The 24,206-nt window shown below is 33.4% G+C and overlaps 1 protein-coding gene across 3 annotated transcripts in view; it reads left to right on the plus strand.

Annotated features, from left to right (window-relative positions):
- GRID2 (glutamate ionotropic receptor delta type subunit 2) overlaps positions 1–24,206 on the plus strand; it is a 1,557,400-nt gene that overhangs the window by 797,287 nt on the left and 735,907 nt on the right. For all 3 annotated transcript variants that reach the window (XM_005555440.4, XM_045393369.2, XM_005555439.5), the window contains exon 3: positions 6,623–6,907. In XM_005555440.4, coding sequence (XP_005555497.1) covers positions 6,623–6,907 — 285 coding nt within the window. The remainder of the gene's footprint in view (positions 1–6,622; positions 6,908–24,206) is intronic.

Below are 24,206 nucleotides of genomic sequence, written 5' to 3' on the forward strand. Positions count from 1 at the left end.
ATATATATATATATGCACATATATGTGTGTTCTTTGAAGAATTGTTACTAACATAAAAAGATAGAAAGCTACAAGATTGATCTGAATTTCCTTAAATCAGAAACCATGAAATATATCATTGAAAAACTATAAATATACTAAATATAATTATATTAATAAAATATTGATATTTAGTATATATACTAAATATAATTATATTAGTAAAATATTTATATTTAGTAAATATACTAAATATAATTATATTAGTAAAATATTTATATTTAGTAAATATACTAAATATAATTATATTAGTAAAATATTTATATTTAGTAAATATACTAAATATAATTATATTAGTAAAATATTTATATTTAGTAAATATACTAAATATAATTATATTGTAAAATATTTATATTTAGTAAATATACTAAATATAAGCATATTTATATACTCTATATACTAAATAATCATATTTAGTATATTTACTAATTTTTGTAATGATATAATTATATTTAGTACATTTACTAATTTTTGTCTTGTATTTTAAATTTTATATATAAATTTTATAAAACATGAAAATATATAAATTATATATAAATATACATAGTAAATATCAAAAAATATGTGTTCCAGCCTTGTCTCTACTACTTAATAACAATGTAAAAATAAGCCTCAATTTAGTTTTGAATAAAGGGGAATAGGAAAATATTCACTCTAGCCATGCTGATCACATGATAAAATGTATGTGAAACCATTCTGTAAACTCCAAACAAAATAAAAATAAAGTAATATTTCATCATTATCATTTTTATTACATCAGTGATGGTAGAATCACTTTAGGTATAATTAAAAGTGTACTCAATACTTTCTAGGTTCTTCTCAGTCCCATTTTGCGGCCTTGTTGAAACTTCCCTTTATATACATATGGAGCTGAAATTATTTGGAGCTGAAACTATAATCAATATTTTAATCCCAAACTAAAATTTTTTTTTAAAGAGAATATTATTAAGGATTCTTCTTCTTTCTTTTCTTTTCTTTTTTCTTTTTTATATCTAGGAGGCTGAATTTTTCTGAATTTTATAATAAGAGAGAGTTAAAAACCCTCCAAATTTTTCATATGGGCCTTTATGTTTAAAAACAATGATTTATTTTGTAGTTCTTCATGGCCCAGTCATTCTAATCTAAGCCAGGTTTGAACCCCAACTCTGACATTTACTAGTGTTAGGGATTCACTAGCAGTATGATGGACAATGCATTTAATGTCACTGAGTCAGAATTTTCTTACTTGAAAGTTGGAATAATAATAGCTTTTCCACACAGGGTTGTTATGAGATATAAATTGAAAAATAAGGTGACTTATAATATGTGTCAGGGTAAATGTTTAATTCTTCTCAGGTTTGGATCACTAATTATAATTAAAGGTTCATGTTGGCTTTTAATGAGTGAAAAAGTCATTGACTGAAAATTACTCAACTGAGTTCACTTGGTGGCTGGTAATCAACCATTTTAGCACTTTTATTTTGTAAGAAGGAATAAAATCTTAACAATTTTTAATTACAATTTGTTTCTGTATTTTCATTTCCTAAGTGGATAATTATGATCAACTTGGACCTTGTAACACTATTTATATATAAAGACAAGCTTTATTTGGAAGAATTTGTTCCAGATGATTTTATTTCTGGCAAACTACATTGATGATGTCCCGAATATAGACCATCTTTTAAATGTCACATCTCAGATGGTTGCTAAAATTCATATTTGCAAAGAATTCTAAATGTCTGGGTAAGCTGAAATTGTTTTGTGTTACTGTATTCCTAGAAGTATAAAAGCAAATGTCTGAAGCTTTTTGGTGGAAGATTAAAAAAGCAATCATAAATACTATATTTGTGATTCATTAATAAAATAAACAGAAAAAAAAGAAATTAGATTACATTTAGTCATCATGGAAAGAATACACAAGTAGTGAAGTTCCACTGCCCAGTTATGGTCATTGTTGAGGACAACTGAAAATTATTGAAAAAATAGTAAAAAAGCAACAAATATTAGATATTCAGCAACAATTATTTCAAAGAGCATTACAGTTACAATCCGCCAGGCTAATGTTTCTCAGAAAGGGTTACACATCAGAACTATTCAGGTAACATTTCATAATGCAAATACATGACTACCACCCTGGACTGAATACACTAGAAAGTCTAGGAGTAGACTTAATCATCTCTATATGTATTTTTAATCTCCACTTCTGATTGTGATGCAGGGCAGATTTTGGAAAGACTATGGTGGACAGACTGGGAGCTCTTTGAGGATAGAACCTGTCATACACATTCTCTGATCTCCAGAGAAGTTCCTGGGATATGACTGAAAGTTGATATTTATATTGATGAATAAATATGTCTTAATCACTTCTGTGCTGCTATAACAGAATACCTGAGACTGGGTAATTTATAATGAACAGAAACTATTTTCTCACAGTTCAAGAGGCTGGGAAGTCCAGATCAATACACTGGCATCTGGAGAAGGCCTTCTTGCTCATCCTATGGAGGAAGGGCAAAGAGAGGGCAAGAGAAAGGCAAGGGGAGGCTAAACTGTCTTTTGATAAGGAGCCCACTCCCACCATAATAGCATTAATTCATTCAAAGAGGTAGTGCCTCCATGACCCAAACATATCCCATTAGGTTTCACCTCCCAACACCACCACATTGGGGGTCGAGTTTTCAATACCTCAACTTTGGGGGACAATTCAAACCACAGCAGTGTATGAATGTGATGAGCTAAAATCCTGATGTGACTTAAAATCACCAGAGGAAGTTATGTGAGGACAAACTGGTAAATATAAATAAGTCAGAAAATAAATCACGAAGAACATATGTGTTCAAAAAGGATGATGCTACCAAAAAATATTTCACTGAGTTCTCATTGAGTATTCAGTAAGAGGTAATAAATTTTTTAACTCTTTATGCATTTTATTTTAAATTTTATTTTACTTAGTAAAAAAACAAAGATTCAAAAATATTTAGCTTAAGAAATGAGAACGATAGTGTACATGAATATATCTTAGCATAAATATATTCATTTATAGAGCAGAATTAAATTCCATAACTGCAGAGTGACCACAAATGGTAAAAGTGTTGCAATTGCTATTAAAAATAATAAAAATAATAGTTGTGCTCTTGGCAGTTAGTGCAGGCTCCAAACATCTTTGATAGTGATAGAATCTCAAACAACTGGAGTCACAAAACCAGCAAACTTTTCAATATGGTCTGTATGTATAGATGTTTGTGTATACGTGAATATATAGTATAAATAAATCACAAGGCTCAAAATAATAATAAATATGACATTAGAATGTCCTAGGTTTAGATTATTTTAATTTAAAATAGTGGATAAACACACACACGTTCTGATCTTCCAAATTTAGTTCTCATACTATATCAAATGAACTGGCTATGCATTCTATGAAACTACAACTCATAATAATGAAGTATTTGAATTGTCAAGACATGAAATTCTTGCAAAAGGTAGTCTGCTTTATTAAGCTTGGCTTGTGTTCTTATTGCAGCCTTTTATTCCCTGAAATCTCCCTTCAGCTGCCATGAGTTATCATCTATTTTTTATACTAACCTTCATCTAGGGCCATATAGATCCAGAGCAAATCAATTTCTATCTTCCATGCTTCAACCAACATTTTGTTTTGATAAAATGGGGCAAAACGGGCATCAAATAGAGCCTTGAAGGGGAAATGGCAGGTTGCTGTGGAGGCCTGTTCTTATATGTGCACAACTGCGGTTTTGTTTTTAGTCATCCAGTCCCAATTCATTTTAGCTGTGTGAGCTCTTCCTTTCCTCTTCAGTGGGACTACCTCCTTTTGACAAACTTCACAACAAAACAATCTCAAATTGAGCTTTCCCCTATTTAGAGCTTTATCTTTACTTTGCTATGCAAAATTTTGAGGATACAAATACCAGACTCTCCATTGTTTGCTTGTTGTGGTGAAAAGGATGATGGGTTAGAGAGCTAGGTCGTCTGTTTTGTTTTTTCAGTGGGGGCGTATGTGATTTCTTGACAATAAAGGGTTGGGCCCTATCAGAGGGATGCGCATTTATAACTTGCAGACCACCCCTCTCCCAGTCTCTTTCTATGAGAAACCTGACAAAATGATTTTGGTAATTTTTCTTATTGAGTCTCAAACTCTCAAAATAGTGTTCCAGGATACCAGTTTACCAACAAGTCATCAAAAGCACAACAAGTAAAGCCAATTTCCCATCCTTGGACTGCATGATCACTACATTATCTTTTAGGCCTGACATTATATGTTTTCTGGCTGCAATTTTTGATTATTCCGATTTTGATTTTATAGGAAATTTTCAGTTATTCTTGCTAATATGAATAGCACGATAGGTAATACCAAATAGTAATCCAAAAACAAACTTGTTTATACAAAACAACCGGTTTTAGTATCTGCTTAGTTTGTGTTCTTACTAATGGGGATTAATAGGAAGTAACAGTGGATTGGAAGAAACAAGATTTTATGCTAAAGCAAATTTATCTACTAAGCAAGATTCATATATGACTTTTGATTTTGGTGTATATCCTTCTAAATCTGAAGATTAAAACAGACAATTTTCCTGCCATGTTATATGTGACAGAATATAATACTGAAAGTAAAATTTTCCCCAAATTTCAATGTTTATAACTGTATAAGTTTTGTGGTAGAAGTATGTAAAATATTATATTTACTTAATTAACTGTAATGAGTGTAAAGATTGTCTCCAACTGTGTACCCCTTAAGGCACTTCTCTTAATTTGATTTTAAATGCTACAAACCAAAATCTCTTCTAAAAAGTGATTTTCTATTTGCTTATATGAATCATTAATGGTCATATATACCAAAGTATTGAAATAAAAATTTGACTACTCTTTTTGCATTAATCATTGAAATTCTAAGCATAAACTTACATTATCTTCTATGAAAATTGAATTCGTGAACAAGACTAGAACATGTAATTTTTGCTAAAATTAGACCTCATAATGTTATGGTCTAAGAAGCATCCATCTGGGCCAGATGTGTTGGCTCACACCTGTAATCTCAGCACTTTGGGAGGCTGAGGCAGGCAGATCACAAGGTCAGGAGTTCGAGACCAGCCTGACCCACATGGTGAAACCCTGTCTCTACTAAAAACACACAAGAAAATCAGCAGGGCATGGTGGCACAGGCCTGTAATCCCAGCTATTCAGGAGGCTGAGGCAGGAGAATCACTTGAACCCAGGGGGCAGTGGTTGCAGTGAGCCAAGATCGCACCACTGCACTCCAGCCTGGGCAACAGAGGGAGACTCCATCTCAGAAAAAAAAAGAAAAAAAAAAATCAATCCTTGATGCTTTCACATTTATTGGAAACCAATATAATCTCTTTAATGACGCAATGCTTGACAGATATGTCTCTAATAATTGTTCATTTATTTTGCATGTATTGGTTGGCTTAGCATTAATAATAATAAATTTATTTAGTGATGATATGCTTATCATTAGTACTGCACTTTTAAGCTTGCACTTTAAATCAGCCTTCATTAACTGGCCAGTTCATTATATACAAGAACTTACTATTAAGTTTTCCTTTAAGTTTTTAAAGAACTATGTAAAACAATCTATAATAAATTTTGAATCTTAAGAATGTTATACCTAGAATGCCTAAAATCTAAATAAGGCTGAACCAGTTACAAGAAATGAGCTTCTAAAATGAAAACTTTTTTTCATTGACTTCTTCTGCACTTATTTTTGAATTTATTTTTATTTTTTATCTTCATAGATTGTCATTATGAAATATTACCTCTTAACTCTTTTTTCTGTGTATGCAATTTCTTTACAATTACTTCTAATTTATATTTGATCTAGTTTTAAGTACATTTTTGAGGTATGCACATAGAATAAAGTGAAATAATAGATCATTATCATATAGTAGGAATTATAAATTGTTGATCTGGGAACCAGAATGAGACAATGGCTACCATGTAGTATTTGAATTGATTTGATTTGACAATAAGCTTTCTTACTGTCAAGGAAAATAACAAAAACATTTTTGTTTCTCCAATTTATGGAAAGGGGAAATGTCATCAAGTTTTTAGATACCAGAATCATTCTGTTTTCTGTGGCCAGAAATGCTTTCCTCCAAAACTTCATCTTTCTGTTTATTCAATAGTTTACATATTATCTACTTTTTGAAACCTTGTATTATGCATTCAGTGGGGAATTATCTTTTCTCTGAATTATAAATTCATAATTATAAAAGTTTATCTACCACAAATTGAATATCTATCATGTGAGAGGCAAATAACAGACACTGTGTTTTCTCTAATCCTTGCAATAATCCTGCAATATTCATGCTGTTTTACCCTCGTTACAGATGATGAAACTGAGCCAAGAGAAGCCAAATGATTTGCACAAGGTCACATAACTAATAAGAGCAGAAATCTTGGAATACCAATAGCGCTTTGTAATTTGAGGATCTCCTCACATAGAATGTTCCTTTCTAAAACATTTGCGTAGCTATATAAAAAAATCTGTAAGCTTTATCCATCCACTGCTTCTTAAAAAGGGAAAATATGTGAAACCCATTGACATTTTGAATATTACTGTGCTTTCTTGCAGCCTGTGAACTTATGAATCAAGGCATCTTGGCCCTGGTCAGCTCCATTGGCTGCACGTCAGCAGGATCCCTCCAGTCTTTGGCAGACGCCATGCATATCCCCCACCTCTTCATTCAGCGCTCAACAGCTGGGACCCCAAGGAGTGGCTGTGGACTCACCCGGAGCAACAGGAATGATGACTACACTCTCTCAGTTCGCCCACCTGTCTACCTGAATGACGTTATCCTAAGAGTGGTCACAGAGTATGCCTGGCAGAAATTCATTATATTCTATGACAGTGAATATGGTAAGTGTTTATAATTTGTGTGAGTTTTGTAAGCTGATATTTGCATGAGAAGCAATTTCATTAAATCTTAAAAGTTTCAAGGATCTTACTCATTGTTATTTGTGGTTTTCTTGTCTTGTCATATTCTTCTTATAAACCTAGCAGCAACTGAAAATTGTGTTGAGGTATTTAAGTCCAACAGTTTGGTATAAAGTCAACTTTAATTGTAAATACCTATACCTACTTAATGCTTAGTTTACAAATGTTTCTAGAGAGAATCTGACTCCAACACATCTTGATTTTTCAAATAATGGTAATTTAGTCATAAAAACAACACAATCTTTCTTCTCTTTCGAAAAAATATTTATACCTCCCTATAATGCAGAAGATCATACTGGATAACCCTAGAACACTGAAAATTTACCCCTTTCTATTAATTGGTTAAATGAAATCTGACAGATCTTGCTTACACCCTTGTGTAGACTTTAATACCTACTCAGTACTTAACTCCTTGGAGTCACTAAAATTATGTCACCATACAATCCATATTATATGTTGTCTGCAGTAGGAAATCTCACAAAAATACTAAGTAGTATAAAAACAATTTCTTTAATCTTCCAAGGTAAAACACAAAGTATTGTCCCTGAATTTACCATCATTTGAGAATAAAATGCTTTGTCTCAGTATACTTACCGGTGCTTCATTAAAAACTAAACAAATAACATTTTTGTTTACATTTATTTTTTCTGAATTTATCTACCTTTTTTCTAACTGTCTGATCCCAGATATCTTAACCTACAGATTCCCTCTTACTTGTGGCAGAAATAAAATAGAGATGAGTATGACCAAATGAGGGGAAATGAACAGATCTTGATAAAGAATGCATATTTTGAAACATGTGTTTTCTTAGAGGTTACATCTTGAGAAGGAGTCTTGGAAAAATTTTATGTTCAATCGGGATGGGTTCAGTTTTTACAATTTTCTGAAAAGAAAGTCAGAGAGGATTTCACTCTCTGTAGTGTAACTTATTTTTCTTTGCAAATAAGTAAATAAACATCTTTAAAATGCCTTCTTGTCCTAAGCTACCCAGCAATGTGAACAATATTGGAGAACAGTTATACAAGAGTCGGCCAGAAAGTGCCATCAATAGAATTGAGAACAAACAAGTTGGCAGAAATCTAGGAAGCAACAAATAAGAAAGAGCTCCTGTGGGCTCCCAGGGAGGGAGAGCAAGTGGCAGTTACATTGAGCCCTGAATATTCAAGGGTCGCATGGGGTTTTGGCAGCCAGAGTCCCATTAAACTTGGTGGGTAGGCTTCAGCCAAAGTCTGTGGCACTCTCTGGAAACAACTCCTTTGTCTCCAAGACGGAAATCCTTATTTTTGTTGCTTAATTCACATTATCAAGGGGTCACAGAACAAAGTCTAAGAGACCGAAATGAATAAAATAAACAAAAATGATATTAAAAATAATTGGCTCATCAGTTAAAGTAAGGATTGAACTCAACACAAGCCTGAAATTCACTAATAGGATTATTTAGAGAACATAGTAAACTCTTTGGAATCGACATGCTGAATAAGACTTTGTTGATTTTCTTACAGTCAGATTATTTGTGGCCTTTGTAACTTAAATGGTATTCTTATAGTCTCTGATCAAACATATATTGAAATAATAAATTTAAAAACAGGGACTCTTTACTTAAGGGGGGAAAACAATTTTCAGTTAGTACTATGAAAGTGACTTTTTAATTTTTTTTTTTGATGGGAGTTTCCCTCTGCCACCCAGGCTGGAGTGCAGTGGCGCGATTTCGGCTCACTGCAGCCTCCGCCTCCCGGGTTCAAGAGATTCTTCTGCCTCAGCCTCCTGAGTAGCTGGGACTACAGGCACATGCCACCATGCCCAGCTATTTTTTTTTTTTTTCGTATTTTTAGTAGAGACAGGGTTTCACTGTGTTAGCCAGGATGGTCTTGATCTCCTGACATCGTGATCCACCCACCTCGGCCTCCCAAAGTGCTGGGATTTAGAACTGAAAAGGGACTTTTGATTAAGACATTTTATCAACATTCAAACAAGGATATTACTCATTCATTATAAATGACCATGAAGAAAGAAAATTCCTTGTTAGCTTGTTTCCAAGTCCTACATATATTATAGTCAGGTAATTTGTATAAAAGAAGACGTTTTTATTATGGATGAGATAACTATATTTTGAAAATATATACTAAATAAATACATATCACAAAATCCTTTATACATATTTGAATTTTCTTACTCTTTTCTCCTAAGTTTTTATTTGAGTAAATAAGATGGAATAATCATGTAATATATGACTAGGTCATCTGTTAGATCTGAGGTTTGCTTTAGGAATTTTCTTTTATTCTTAGGATAAAGTTGCTTTTTCACTTATTTAGCTTAATAATTTATGAAAAACATTTCTGCTTCTATCATTATTTCAGTAATACCCTTGTTTAATGAAAGAAAAATTCCCTTTAATACTTACAATTAATCTTGCAAGTAAAGCATTGGAATAGAGTCCAAAATAAACATCAAGCTATCCAAATACCTTGTACTTTGGAGAGGGCTGCTTGTATTTACATATCCATTCATCAGTGTCATAATTTTAATTTCAAACATCGGAATTGTATGTGACTTTTATGTTGGTTATCAAGAATTGCTTTCATTAATAAATAGATTAACTATCATCTATGGACGGAATTAGGCAGCTTCATGGGGCCAAATGTTATTGAAAATGTATTTTATTTAGAAAAAGTACATACTTTTTAAAAAGATTTAGACTTCTATATCAAGTTACTTAGATAAACCTCCTTCTCAAAAACAGTTAATTATAATTAAGGGCAAAATATAAATGTCTACTTTAAATTTCTTAACAAAGAAAATTGATATCTTTGATTCTAAGTCAATGGATGAAAAGATGAAAAAAATGTGGAAACTTTATTTGAATGAATTGATTCAGGACACATTTTTAAAAGGCTTGAAAATAGGTTGGGAAGTGTTCAGCTTTTAAAAATATGTCCTTCGGGAAATATCCATTGCTCACTTGCTCAGTGCAATGCAACCTATGAGATAAAAAGTATTTAAAACGTAGTCTTAGTCTTTAACAAGCTTACAATTAACAAAAGGTGTGTCTTAATAGAGAAAATAGTGGGTTAAGTGTTATGAATGATGTAAACTCAGGGCTACTGGTGTGTAAAGAAGTGTTTAATTTTGGCACCAGTGATTAAAGACTTTATGGAATGACTTCAATCTTGATTATGGAAGCTAATAGTATTTTAAGAGGCAAAAATATGTGAGAAACAGCCCCCCCACCAATAGAAAGTGTGATCAAATATTGCAGCAATTAACATATTAAAAATAATATCTCTGAGCACTTTAATTTGTCAAACACTAGAACAAGATATCATATCATTCGATCTTCTCAGTAGCCCTATGAAGTAAGGACACTACTGTCACAATTTTACAAATAGGGAGACGGGAACAACTGATAGGTAACTTGTTCACAAAAAATATAACTAGAAAGTATCAGATCTGAGACTTAAAGTCTGACAGAGCCTATAGCCTTAATCATTTATCAGTATAAAGGAGTTGCAATAAACTATCACCCAAGAATATAATAAGGGCTAATCTAATAGAGAATAGTTACTATATCCAGCCTCTCTTCTAAGTGCTTTACATGTATTATCTCATTTAATCCTCATAATAGCCCTCTGTAGTAATTATTATTATTATTATTTTTTTTTTTCCAAATGAAAAAGCTGAGGTAGTTGGAGGTCAGGTAACTTCCAGTAAGTGGAGAAACCCCCATTCAAATATGAAAGATCTCTTCCTGTCCTTGCTTTCAACCATGACAGTATTTTAACATTATAGATATAAAAATAACCTATATCTGTTGGAATAATTTCCAACAGATTGTGAAATAAAAAATAAATGTATAAATTACATAGAATCATTTTCAGTAGAGAAACTTCAAGCCCTCAGAATTCCAACATACTAACACCAAGGGAAAATACTGTATGTCAATTAGGAAGGTTTACTTATTATTGAAAGCATGGAAATGAGAAAGTCATTGGGACAAAATTGGCTGACCTCTCTGTAGCAGAAATAGCTGCCTTCTCCTTGTGGGCAAAAGTAGAAATGTTGCAACCTCAAATAAATCCTTTCGTTGTCGGATTAATGCTTCTGGCACAGTAAAGGTTTATGCAGAAATTTGAGAAAGCCACCTGGCTGTTTAAGGTAAACTCTGATGGCTCACAAGCTTCGTTTACCAGCCTGGCTCAATAACTATTCTTTTTTCTTTGCAAATAGAATGCCAAATTTGAAAGTGCAACATTCCCGGCTGAAAACCTATAGTCCTGGGATATCTTACAGCTAACTTTTGTGATGTAATGCTGTCAGAAATTGTGAAAAGTTGGGAATTTTACCCAATTTACAAGCTAACAAGTTAGCTGCATCCGTTTCATGGATGCTGGTGGGAAATACTAGGCTTTCAGATTGCATAGAGAGACTTTATTACTCATGGTACAGCAAGCAGCATGACCCTCATAGTAATGTCTGTTTCTCTTGCCCTCAAGTTCCACAATGCAATGTGGAGCACTTCAAATGAATACTGTATGTGTAATGGGCTTGTATGGCAGCTAAGAAACCCTGAGCTTAGGGAACCTATGTGTCTTGTTCCCTAATAAGAACTCCTGCTTTCAAAATGTGTAGTAACACAGGAGACCTATGGAGAATTGTCTCCCAATAATGTAATATTCATGTTCTTGCTACAACATTGTGGGCTAATAGCAAATTTCCCCCATGAGATTGCCACTCTTCTAGTTAATCTGAAAGGTAGGGATTGGGATCATATCCATTCAGCTTTTCTCATCTGTATTTATTTAAAGATATGATAAACAGGACTTGAATGATTAGGATTGATCTCAACCATGCCCACCAGGGTCCTGGACCCAGCCAGTTGAACAAATCCTATGAACCATTGAAGTTTACTTTAAAAAGCCAGGGAGCTTTCTCCTTAAATTTCCGCATAAACCTTTCCACTTGGCCAGAAGCATTAATTTAGATATAAAAGGATTTATTTGTGGTTACAAAGACTCCACCTTTGCTCATAGGCAAAACCTATCATCTGCAAATACTCTGGCCAGTGAGTTGAAGCTGACCTGAATGAATTCCAGAACTGAAGTGGTGCCATTGATTGCTTCAGTGAAATTCAGGGAAAACTTTATAATGGATGAATTTCATAGTAGGTTAAACTGCCCACAGGATTCACAGATGTTGCTCCACGTAGCTCCCGTAAATAAATAAGGGTAGCCTCACTTTGGAGAGATCTCATTAGTGTACTATATGATCTTCTGCTGATCTTTACTTAAACAATTGAAAATTTCTCATGCCTACCCTAATGTTCAATCATGTGTCTTCAGAAGGGTGGTAATCTTCATACAAAAATTATAGTACTGGAAGTGGGGCTGGTTTGCCTGAGTTGGTGGAGGGAAGGGTTACGCCCAATTTCAGGAACCCCCCGGGTGGAACACAAACAAATATTACCTCCTATGTGACCTCCTTGTCCTCTGGTAATGCCCAGTGTTCTCAATTAGTAGAATAATTCAGGCCAGTTCTTGTTTAGGAGAGACTTTGTGAGAGTAGTTGGTTAGGTCCATCCTCATTGTCTACTCCAGGGGTCAGCAAACTACTGTTGGGCTTGAAATCTCTTTTCGTAAATAAAATTCCATTGGAACTCAGCCATGGTCATATATTTGCCTGTTGTTCAGCTGCTTTTAAGCTACAGTAGCAGAGTCCTGCACTTGTAACAAAAGCAATATAACCTAAATAACCCTGACATATTATTATCTAGCCCTTTAAGGATTATTTACCAATCCTTGTTTTATGCCACCAGTTTAGTAGCTTTCTTACCATCCAATGTAATGAGTAAGAATGGTGGTAGAGAAGGTATTTAGAGGTATTTACAAGCATTCTGCGTAGGGGTGGCAGGTGCATCGTCTGCTATTTCCAGTAGACTTACTCATAAGAATAAAGGAATGGTGATCAAGTCATGAATAGAGCCATCTGGTAAGAAAAGGCAAGTCCAACAGTCAGTGAAGTCTAAGACACTTATCCTAGTTTGGATGTTCTGTACCAGGGAGTTTTGTTTCATGGAGAATACTCCAGAAGTCATTTTGAAAGACAAATATCATTAATATCCGTCCTTTCCCCATAATTGTTGGGGTCTGTGAATGTTCCCTTCTTATTTGGTGCTCTCCCTCTACCACCAGAAAATTGATTTATTTCATCCTAATAACTGTGATGTCATCTTTTTTCTCAATTATTTCCTGTTTGCACATAGACTTTTCATAAAAAATGGTGCAAGAACTACAAGGACATTTTTATAAAACTTCCAGAGACTGATTGTGTCCCTCACTTTGGCCTGCATGAACAAGCTGCATCCTCACAAAGTGCTCATTATCCTTATGATCCAGAATCATATCAATAAAACAAGAAACTCCAGGAGACTGAAACATAATTGAGTCCAAATCCCATAAGCTCCATTTAGGCAAGGCTGCCACACAGGCTGCTCTGGGGAAAAAGAAAGAAGTGTTTTGCCCAGAAAACATTAAAATAAAATTTTGAAATTAGAAGTAGGTATAGGTAATCCCACACGACGTTCATGTTGATCATTGCACAGAAATCACCCAAGATGATATTATTTCTTTCTTGGAACATATTCATAAAGTGAACAAGCTGCCTCACTAAGGTGTATGAACCAGGAAAAGGTGAAGAAGATAAAACTGGACATCTTTTGAAGTCAGCATTTGAGGAGATTGTTTCAATACTAAACACCACTGGAAGTCTGTTGATGGTGGACAGTAAGTTCCTTGATTACCAGGCCATTGTTGAGCATCTTTTGCATACATTTATCAAGCTGCAAATGGTCCAGTAAGCTGAAAACATGATACAGATTAATTTCAAGAGCTTCTAAAGAAGTGCCTACATCAGTGGATCAGACTGAAACAATAATAACATGACCTAAAAAAGTATCTCCAACATTTTCAGGCAGTCCTAGGAAGTGATCAGAGCCCAAAATAGTCAATGTGCTTGCAGTGGGAGTGGACAACCGTCTTTGACTTTCCCTACTAGGAGACAAGGAGTCAACTTTTAGCAGGAATCACAAGTATTACATACAGTGCAGGCCCTGGGAGCAGAAATTACTTGCTTTGTGTCCTGTCTGTGATGGTAGACCCGGTAAATGGTAGATCAAGTCAGGCAGCAATGGTGGCAATCTGTGTCTGTTCCAGTAATCAGCTCGAGTCCAATTGATCTGATCAGTTAATTGACTTTTACTATGGGTTTCTCCATGAGTAACCCTGATGCAGCCTTGATATAAATTCCACAATTCACAGCTCCAAAGTGTGGTGTCTATAGTGTTACTGCTCTGTAGTTCTCTAAGTGGCATACCAAACCACTAAGCTGTTGGCAACAGATCAGCACTCATAATGTGTATATATACACATATATATACACACACACACATATGTGTATATGTGTGTGTGTGTGTGTGTGTGTGTATATATATATATATATATATAGAGAGAGAGAGAGAGAGAGAGAGAGTGTGCCATGGAGGTGAGTATTGTACAGGGCTATGAGAACAGGCTTAGGTTCTGCCCACTTAGCAGAGTAAGCATGTCCATTTTCAGTACTGCATAGCAGGTGCTGAACTTGAATGACCTAAGCAAACTACAGTGAACGCTTTCAGATTTCACTTCAGCAAAGCCATCACCATTTGTTTATGGAACTTCTGCATCTCAAGACCCTGTCCAGCCAGCACTTAGCTTTAGGAGGTAAAGTATCCTAAAGGAAGAATTTGGTTTTGATTTGCATGCTTGTTGGACCCTGCACATATTACTAGTTGTTGAATTCGAAGTGACCCTCTTCCAGATAGGAATGTCAGGTCATTCATAGATCAGGCTTTCAGTTTCAGTAAGAGTCCATTAGAAAGCTAATAGCTGCTTTTGAAAATGGATGTACCGGGTAGCCATATTTGGGGAGCTCCAAGTCCAAAATCCCAAAGTGAGTCTCTAGGAGGAGATCCCTCTCTTCAGCAGAGCTCCCAACTGGCATAGTCATTAGTCAGAGTCAGACATTCCCAGAGTCCAACACAGTGCTAGGCATCTCTTTTTGGGAAGAAAAGAAGCATGTCTGTATGCGACATTATTCCCAATAAGGAAAATCTCCTTGAATATTTATGAAGTAGGAAAGTAGAAACATATAACACATGAATTCCAATTATATACTCAATGTAGGAAGCAACAACAGTATATTAAGTTGTTATAAAGGGAGCCACCTACATGTCACGTATCTTTCCCTCTCGCACTGAGACCCCCACCAAATAGTTGAATCTGAGCATTTTCCCCTCTTCCCCCAGGGCTGGATAGGTGCTATATCCAACAAAGCCATAGAAGTCTGAGTCCCTCCCTTCCCCAAGTTTTCTCAGAAGATTGATACGTGCCTAGGGTGTTTAGTCTCTCTTATGGCAAGAATCCTTCTTGTTAAGGCAGCTGATGCCAGGTAAAAGGGGAAAGGAAAAGAAAGGGATGTGGATCCAGAGACCTACTGTACAGCAATAAGCAAGGCACTTTCAGTTTCAAGTAGCTACTATCAAGTTCAACCAAGCAAATCTGGTTTTGGTCTACCCCAAGCTCTATATCTTCATGGGTAACACTGTTTATTTCAGCTCAGATTGATTCTTTCACTTTTTATTTTTCTAACTTTGATAGTTGAAGGAATATCTCTGTATGAGTATTATATTAAAAAAAAAAAACCTTCAAATATTTCCAAGTGTTGAAGAGTGATTGTGTTTGTGTTAAAACCTTGAGTGGCACTTGCTTCAGGAAATAAAGGGTGTTAATTTGCTTTCTATTAAGGTTATTTAAAAATTGGTTGGAATAAATGCTAGTTGAATTTATACTTCATGACTTGAAAAGCAAGCTGATTTTCATCCTGCCTTCTCAAGGAGTGCAATATGTTTTAAATACTACTTTTACCTGCTTTTTAACTTTCCATGAAAAAAATAAATAAATATTTTAAGGACACCTGGAAAATTTTGAAATACATTTTATATACATGTGGAGATTAAAGTCAAGAGACTAAAAAAAAGTAACTTTTTATTTTGATTTTGTTTTGTTTTGTTAACTATGGCGCTCAGTCCAATATTCTCTCTGCATAGTTTTAATGTAGTCTTACTAATGTAACCAGAATAACTCTTCACTGATAATGAGAAATTAACAGCTGAAGAAAATCAATACCATAAATAGGTAATATAATTTTAATGAAACGCCACAATCTGAAGGTTCTATATTGAATTAGTATCTGGAGAGTGTGTGCATAGATGATTGTGGGAAGGAATTCTAAACATCAGTCTTCATCACAGTTACATTTACATGCATGAGAAACAGGACTCCTACTTACACTAAGATTAAACCTAATTAGTATCTATGTAGAAAAGAGTGAAGATGGGAAAACAAAGACAAATGTGAAGAGAAAATGACTGATAATTAGCCAAAATTGAATTAAAGACATCAATTCACTGAGCCCTAAGCATTAGTAACTACAAATAAATAAACAAATTAATTAATCAAATTGATGTTGGTATTTGAAAAAAGAAAAGCTTAAATAGCAAGAAACTAAACTTCACCTCCAGAATATAGCAAAATGAGACTATATTAAACACAAAGTGTAAGAAAAAAATAAGTAGAGATAAATAAAACAGAAAACAGAAAAACAGAGAAAGTTAACAAAGTCTAAAATTATTAATTTTTAGGAAAGATTTTGATTAAACCACTAGCAAGACCATTAAAAAAAATTTTTTTTATTATACTTCAAGTTCTGGGATACATGTGCAGAACGTGCAGGTTTGTTACATAGGTATACATGTGCCATGGTGGTTTGCTGCACCCATCAACCTGTCATCTACATCAGGTATTTCTCCTAATGCTATCCCTCCCCTAGCCCTCCACACCCTGACAGGCCCCGGTTTATGATGTTCCCCTGCTTGTGTCCATGTATTCTCATTGTTCAACTCCAGGAAGACTATTTTTAAAAAATATAGAAAACAAAATTTGCCAGTATCAGAAATTAAAAATAATACATATCCTCCACACACACAAAATATTCTACTAGAAATTCTAACACTGAAATAAAGCAAAGAATAAAACACAAAGAATTTGAAAAGGAAGAAGCAAAAATGTCTTTATTTCTCAATACATAATAATGTACATAGAAAATCCTATGAAATCTAAAACTTTTAAGTTAATTAGTAAGCTTATAGCCTATATTTGAAAGTAATTGTTTCTTTATAATAGCAATAAAAAATTAAAACCTGAAATAAAACATAATATCAAATACCCAGAAATAAATCTGCAAAATGTTGCAAGACATTTACACTAAAAATTATGAAACATTGACCCAGAGTATTTAAAGAAGAACTAAATAATGGAGAGATATATGTTCATGGTTTTCAAATTTTAGTCTTAAGATATCCACTTTTCATAAATTGATTTATAGATTTAATATAATAATCAAAAATCTTAAATTTTTAAATTGTTTTTAGAGCCTCTTGAAGAAATTGATAAGCTGATCCCAACATTGTGTAGAGATCTTATAAAGGCACAACAATTGAAAGAACAAAGAAAAAAACTGGATGAAATATTTTACCTGACTTCAAGGCTTTTTTGATATTGGCGTAAGGATTGACAAATAGATTCATGGGACATCATTAGGAGTCCAGAAATCAACCCACACAGAGTGGGGTTGGTTATTAACCGACATGCCAATCAATTCAGTGGTGAAATGTTTAAACAATATTGCTGAACCAACTGGGTGCCTGTATGGAATGAAAACAAAAATAACTTTTATCTCTAACCACACACAAAAATTAATTCAAGATTGATCACAGACTTAAACTAAAATGTTAGAATTAGAAATCTTTTAGAGGAAAACAAGAGATTATCTTCATGACTTCAGGATATATAAAGATTTCTCAGGTACAAAAACATTTTGGACTTTTGCAAAATTAAAATGTTCTGCTCATTAACATACAACATTAAGAAATAGACAAACTACAAACTGAGCAATAAATTCTAAAACATATAAATATGTGCAATATGTAAAGGGTTCAGAGAATACACATATTTAAAAACTCTTACAAAGCAACAGTATGAAACCAAAAACAATTTTAAATGGATGAAAGCCTTGTCCAGACCATTCACATAAGAAGATATATAAGTGGCAAATAAACTGTGCAACTTTATTAGTCCATAGAAAAGTGCAAATTTAAATTACAAGGAGATGCCAATCTGTACCCACTAGATTGGCTGAAGGCAAAGATTGGCAATACAATTGCACCTCTGATATTTTGCTGGTTGGAATATAAAACATACAGTCGCTTTGGAGAGCTGTTTGGCAATTTTTTACCAAGTTAAATATCTACTTACCTCGTATACCCCACCCATTTCACTCCAGAAAAATGAGAATGGATAGCCACATGAATTCTTGTACAAGAATATTCATAGCAGCATTATTCCTCATATCCAAAACTGGAAGCAACTCTAATGCCCATCATTTTGAGGATGGTTAAATGAATTTTGGTACAGCAGAATATTATTGAGCAAAATAAGTAATGAGCTATTGAAATATGAAGAAACACTGTGTTAAGTGAGAAAAGCCTGACATTTAAAAATGAGTAATACTGTATGATTCCATATATTTTAAGTCCAGTAAGTACAAAACTAAGCTATAGTGATCAAAATCAGACAGTGGTCACATCTATTTGTCTGGGGTAGATTGTCTGGAAAGTGACACAAAATAACTTTTAGTGGTAATGGAAATATCCATTATCTTGTTTTGAGTGACAGTAACAGTGGAATACAATAAACAATCCTTTAAGCATGTGAGATCTGTTTATTTTATTATATGTAAATTAAACTTCAGTAAAAATTACAATATAGAACAACCCATCAAATATTTTAAGACAAAAACGGTAAAGGAAAGGATAAAGAAAAAAAAGCAATTTACACAAATATCATAATTTTAAACTAAACACATAATTGAATCATAATGATTTAGAGATTACTGAGTCATAAACAAAAGGTGAGAATTTAATTTGGTGGCCACTGAGAACCCAAATTTTAAAGTATATTAGAATCTCTAGGAGAGCTTTTTAATAATTGGAATGCCTGGGCCTCATTCCAAAACCATTCAATCAAAATTTTTGCAGGGTGCGTGGCAACATATATATATTTAAAACTTCACAGGTGCTTCTGATAAGCCAGCTTTGTTCCTTGATAAGGCATCTGGAAACAATAAATTTCAACAGGTCTCCTCTTCCACATCTCTGATTGACAGTTCTGTTTCCCCTGCCAGAACACTCCAAGCAATGCAGAATTCATGACTTTTTGATGCAGCTTTTTTCACTTTTAGACATTGAACATTTCTAGTTGTCAAAAAGTTTACATGAAACTGAAAACACACACATTGATAAAAATGAGTCATTTTCTGGAATAATATAAGTAATCTGTTTTGCTTATAATCATTTATCAAGAAGTCAATAAAATCATACCTCTCTAAACTTACCCTAGATGTCTACTGCTTAAGCACCGCAAGCAATTTACCATTTTTGAATTTGATGTTAATTTCAGATACCTCACCTTTCTGAGTGCCTTTATCCCTAGCTATTCTGGTTTTTCCATCTCTCTGTATAAGAAGATAAGACCTGACATATTTACTGATTACAAAATATGCCTCGTGTTGTCTTGTTGCTGTAGAGAGATGTGAGATATTTAACTCTTTATAAATACAAAACTCTTGTACTGTACTTTCTTTCTCATAATTTTTGCTTTTCAATTTTTTGTTTTATCTTCATTGTGTTAATGATACTGACCAACCCTTCCAGTTTTGCATTGTTCTCAATTGGCTTAACATGCTGGTCATAATTTCAACCAAATGCCTTCCAAGAGGAGGCATTGTCAAACAGGTGGATTATGGTATTGAAAGAGGCTCGTAAAAGGCAATTGGCAGTCGTTCCAGGTAGACTCACCGTCAGAGAGGTCTAAGCAAAGAATTAAGACAGATATATCTGACAATGGCTAGATGCCATAATAAAAGAGTCTTGCAACAGAAATAATACAGAAACCAGAAAGTTATAAGAGGAGGTGCTCCTTAGAATAGAAAAATAGTAGGTAAATTTTTTTAATGGAATTATTTTCTTTTGAGAGTACTGATGAGGGAAAAATTAAATTTCTGGGCTGGAAAACCTGAGTAGAACTGATTTACTAGAATGAAGCAAACAGTAAGGTTGACAATGTGCTCCTCATCAAATGAGCTACTTGAGTTCTTTAAGTTTCCTTGCCTAGTAACAATAACAACCCAATACTGGGATGGATATAGTGGTAGATCTATTAGAATGGATTCAGTTGTAGAGATTGGAGGGATACTTCAGTGACAGGGAACTAAACAGTTTATCATGATAATGATGCAGATACATGAACTTAATGAAAATAGTTATTCTCTTAACCATATCCTCATCTCTACTTCTATTCATGTGTTGGTTCATTCTGAATCAAGTTAGCAGACCCTGGTGACCTAAAGCCTATCCTGACAGGATTGTATTAAAGAAAGAAAAGATAATTCCCTGTGTGTGTGTATGTGTGTGTGCGTGTATATATATATACATATATATACACACATATATATACACACATATATACGTGTATATATGTATATACATATATATGATATGTATATATATGATATATATATATGATACGTATATATATGATATATATATATGATACACATATATATGATATATTATACATAGGGATTTTTATCGATACATCAAATATTACATGTTGTTTGGGTCCTTTTCCATTCTTAAACCAAATAATTTGGTCAAGTATATGGAGGGCTCCGAGTTACCACCCTGAGTTACATGATGACTCTTTGGTAGAAAGGTGAAGGCTAGGCATACATAGACACATGTACTTCCTTTTTTGGTTTGAAAGCTATCTTACTTATAAGAATAATTAAGAAAATTATAATTGTTATATTATAATTCATTATTTTTAAATCACTTTTAAAACATACCCTTTGAAAGTTTAGTTTATATTTTTTTTTGTTTCATTTAGTTTTGGTCAGCTAAAAATTATTTTATGGTCTTAGCCTTTCTGTTATTTTCTTACAGTTTCAGGATAGCCTTTACTATTCTACAACAAGGTTGTTGACCTTATATAAATCTTCACTGTAATTTGTTAAACTGTTTCTGAAAATCAGAGACCTAGATATGCATAATAAGTATTGACAAAAGGGCATAGAAATGACTAAATCCAGTATGCTGGGTAGATATGTACACTTTTTGTTACCCATATACACAAAAACAAAGAAAAAAATCAACTTTAGGAATGAATCAGAGGGTTATGTATGGGCTCCTCTGCATACTGAAAACATTGATTTAATGTTTTCAAACTGGAGTCAGTACATAGTCTAGTTATCTAAGCTACTTAAGCACCACTCTTCACCGTATCACTCTTTACTTACAATTTAATTGCCACATGTCCTTTTGAAATGAACATTGAAGGACCATCCTCATGAATGCATTCCTAAGAATCACAATGTTTATTCTGTGTAGTCTTGCTGTAGGTTTAATCAAGACCCATGAAATGGACACATTCCTCTTAATTGATTGCAAATGTTTATGATTACCCAGAGAGTGTTTTCAAATGTCTGATGACTATAATATTACTGACTTTCTCTCTAGGCAGTCTTAAATCTGTTTATTACTCATTTGGCTACTTTCCAGCTTTCAGTTGTCTCATTTACTTCAATGTGCATCAATAAGCATATAATTAATCCAAACAACTTATTGAACTATTTCCTTTGCATTAGTATATATGATGTTAAGCAGGTAAAATTTATCTATTCTACCACTTTGGATTTATTCATCAGTAAAATGTTCTTAACAAATATTGATCAGTATCACTGTGAAGATGCTTCTTATAGTGAAATATTGTGATCTCATGCTCAGATCACAAGTTATTATCAAATAGAAATTCAGTCTCAGTGATGGTCCACTACTGCCAGACCTTGTCACTTCAAAAATCTAGTATACCATATAATTATCATTATGTTTTAAGTACAAAGTAAAAATGCAGCACAAATGCCAACAAAATCATAAATGACTCAAATTCTTTTTGAGGTGAGGTTTTTTCTAAGCAAGATTTTTTAAATGGCTTATGGTTAAAAGTTTTATTTTCTCAGGAAGCAAGCCATTTATAAAGTATGTTTTGCTATTCACATGTTGGGAAAAGTCTCTTCAGTTCAATGATGTATCTCATGTATCCAGCAGTATGACATACTCTTTATTTTTAAAAAAGTCCAAGGTTTCAAATATTAATTTTAATGCTTGGCATTCTGTCATAATTTCAGAAACACCAAGACTGGCTGAATACAGTGCTGAAGCCTTTTTCTACTCCAAGTGGGGTCTTAAAATGTATTACATGATTAAAACAATTAAATGTGCCTAATCTACACAGAGGAGGAAGAAATGAATAGAGGAGAAAAATCAGACACAAAAACTTAGCGACATATCTCTTTTCCTATTGAATTTATTATTTTAAAAGTGATATTTCAAAACAATAATCAGACTGAGAATTACTATTTTGATGTATTCCAGAGAATGCCACTAAATTTGTTAAACTGCACCTGTAGTTTGAAAAATGACTAGTATTGCAGGATACTTCTATCTGTAATACAGTTTGTGGTATCATCAGATGGTATAGATAATATAGTCCATGAGGGCAAGAATTGTTTATTGTTTTGCTCAACATTCTCTTCCAAGTACCTCTCACAGTGCTTGGCACGTGGTAAGCAAAGACTTGAAAGAGATTTATTTGTTTTATTTCTTAAATTTTTAACATTGATACATATGACATGTATATATCATATTTTCAGGGTACATATGATAATTTGATAAATTCATGTAATCAAATCAGGGTAGTTGGGATATCCATCACCTTAAATATTTATCTTTTCTTTGCAATAGCAACATTTGAATTGTTTTCTTTTAGCTATTTTGAAATGTACAATCAATTGATCTTAACTATAGTCACCCTACTGATTTATTGAGCACCAGATCTTATGTATTCTAAGGGTATAATTTTACCCATTAATAAGCCTCTTTCCATTCCCTTAACCCCCCTACCATTCTCGGCCCCTGGTCACCACCAGTCTGCTCTCTATCTTCATGAATTCCACTTTTATATCTTGAGAAATATCTACTTGGATGCTGACCACTGGTATGGAATGAGCAATAGTGGGTCATATTTCTAATTAAAAGTCTTTTTTGGGGTCAGTTTAGAAATATGCTTATATATTAAATTCTAATATTTCCTAGGATTTTTTTCTACCCTAATCTACTTTGATATAAACCATTTTAGTAGAGAGATTAAAATTAATCTTACTTTACAGATGATAGTAAAGTCATTATTTTACATGATTTAATATAATGAATCATTAAGCTTCAATCAGCCACTACCTCTTGGAGGATTGTTGTGGGAAGCTGGCCTAAATAAGTAACACAATACAGATATCTGAGAAATTGATGGTTGCTAGAATGTTATAGACATCAACCTTTAGTTCCCGTCAATATTTTATTCCATTTTCCTATAAAAAAAAAGATGGCAGAAGAAAATCAAGATAAATGTTGTTATTAGCATTATCACATTAAAATATCATTTCCTGTTTAAATGTTAATTCTTTCCATTGAACTGGAAGCAACTCAAGGACAGGAACTGAGCCTTGATCTTCCTTATCAAAGTATCAGATATTTACTTTAAAAAATGTATTAATCAAGACCCTTTCTCTTACAAGTAGCAGAAGTTTACTTCAGAATAGCTTTTTTAAAATTGACTCATGTAGTCTGAAAGTCTAGGGAACAGCTGCCTTGCCTCTGGTTCACTTTAGTTACTTTCACACTAGACATGTTGGCTCCTGCAGTCGCAAAACTACTACATTGGGACAACTGGTGATACACAAGAAAGACCACTTCTTGTAGATTATCCATAATTCACATTTCAATCTTCACTGTAATTTGTTAAACTGTTTCTGGAAATCAGAGACTTAGATATGCATAATAAGTATTGACAAAATATCTTAGCATGGAAATGACTAAATCCAGTATGCTGGGTAGATATGTACACTTTTTGTTACCCTTATGCACAAAAACAAAGAAAAAATCAACTTTAGGGATGAATCAGAG

Source organism: Macaca fascicularis, chromosome 5, assembly GCF_037993035.2.
Source record: "Macaca fascicularis isolate 582-1 chromosome 5, T2T-MFA8v1.1".
In the NCBI taxonomy this organism is placed as follows: Eukaryota; Metazoa; Chordata; class Mammalia; order Primates; family Cercopithecidae; genus Macaca; species Macaca fascicularis.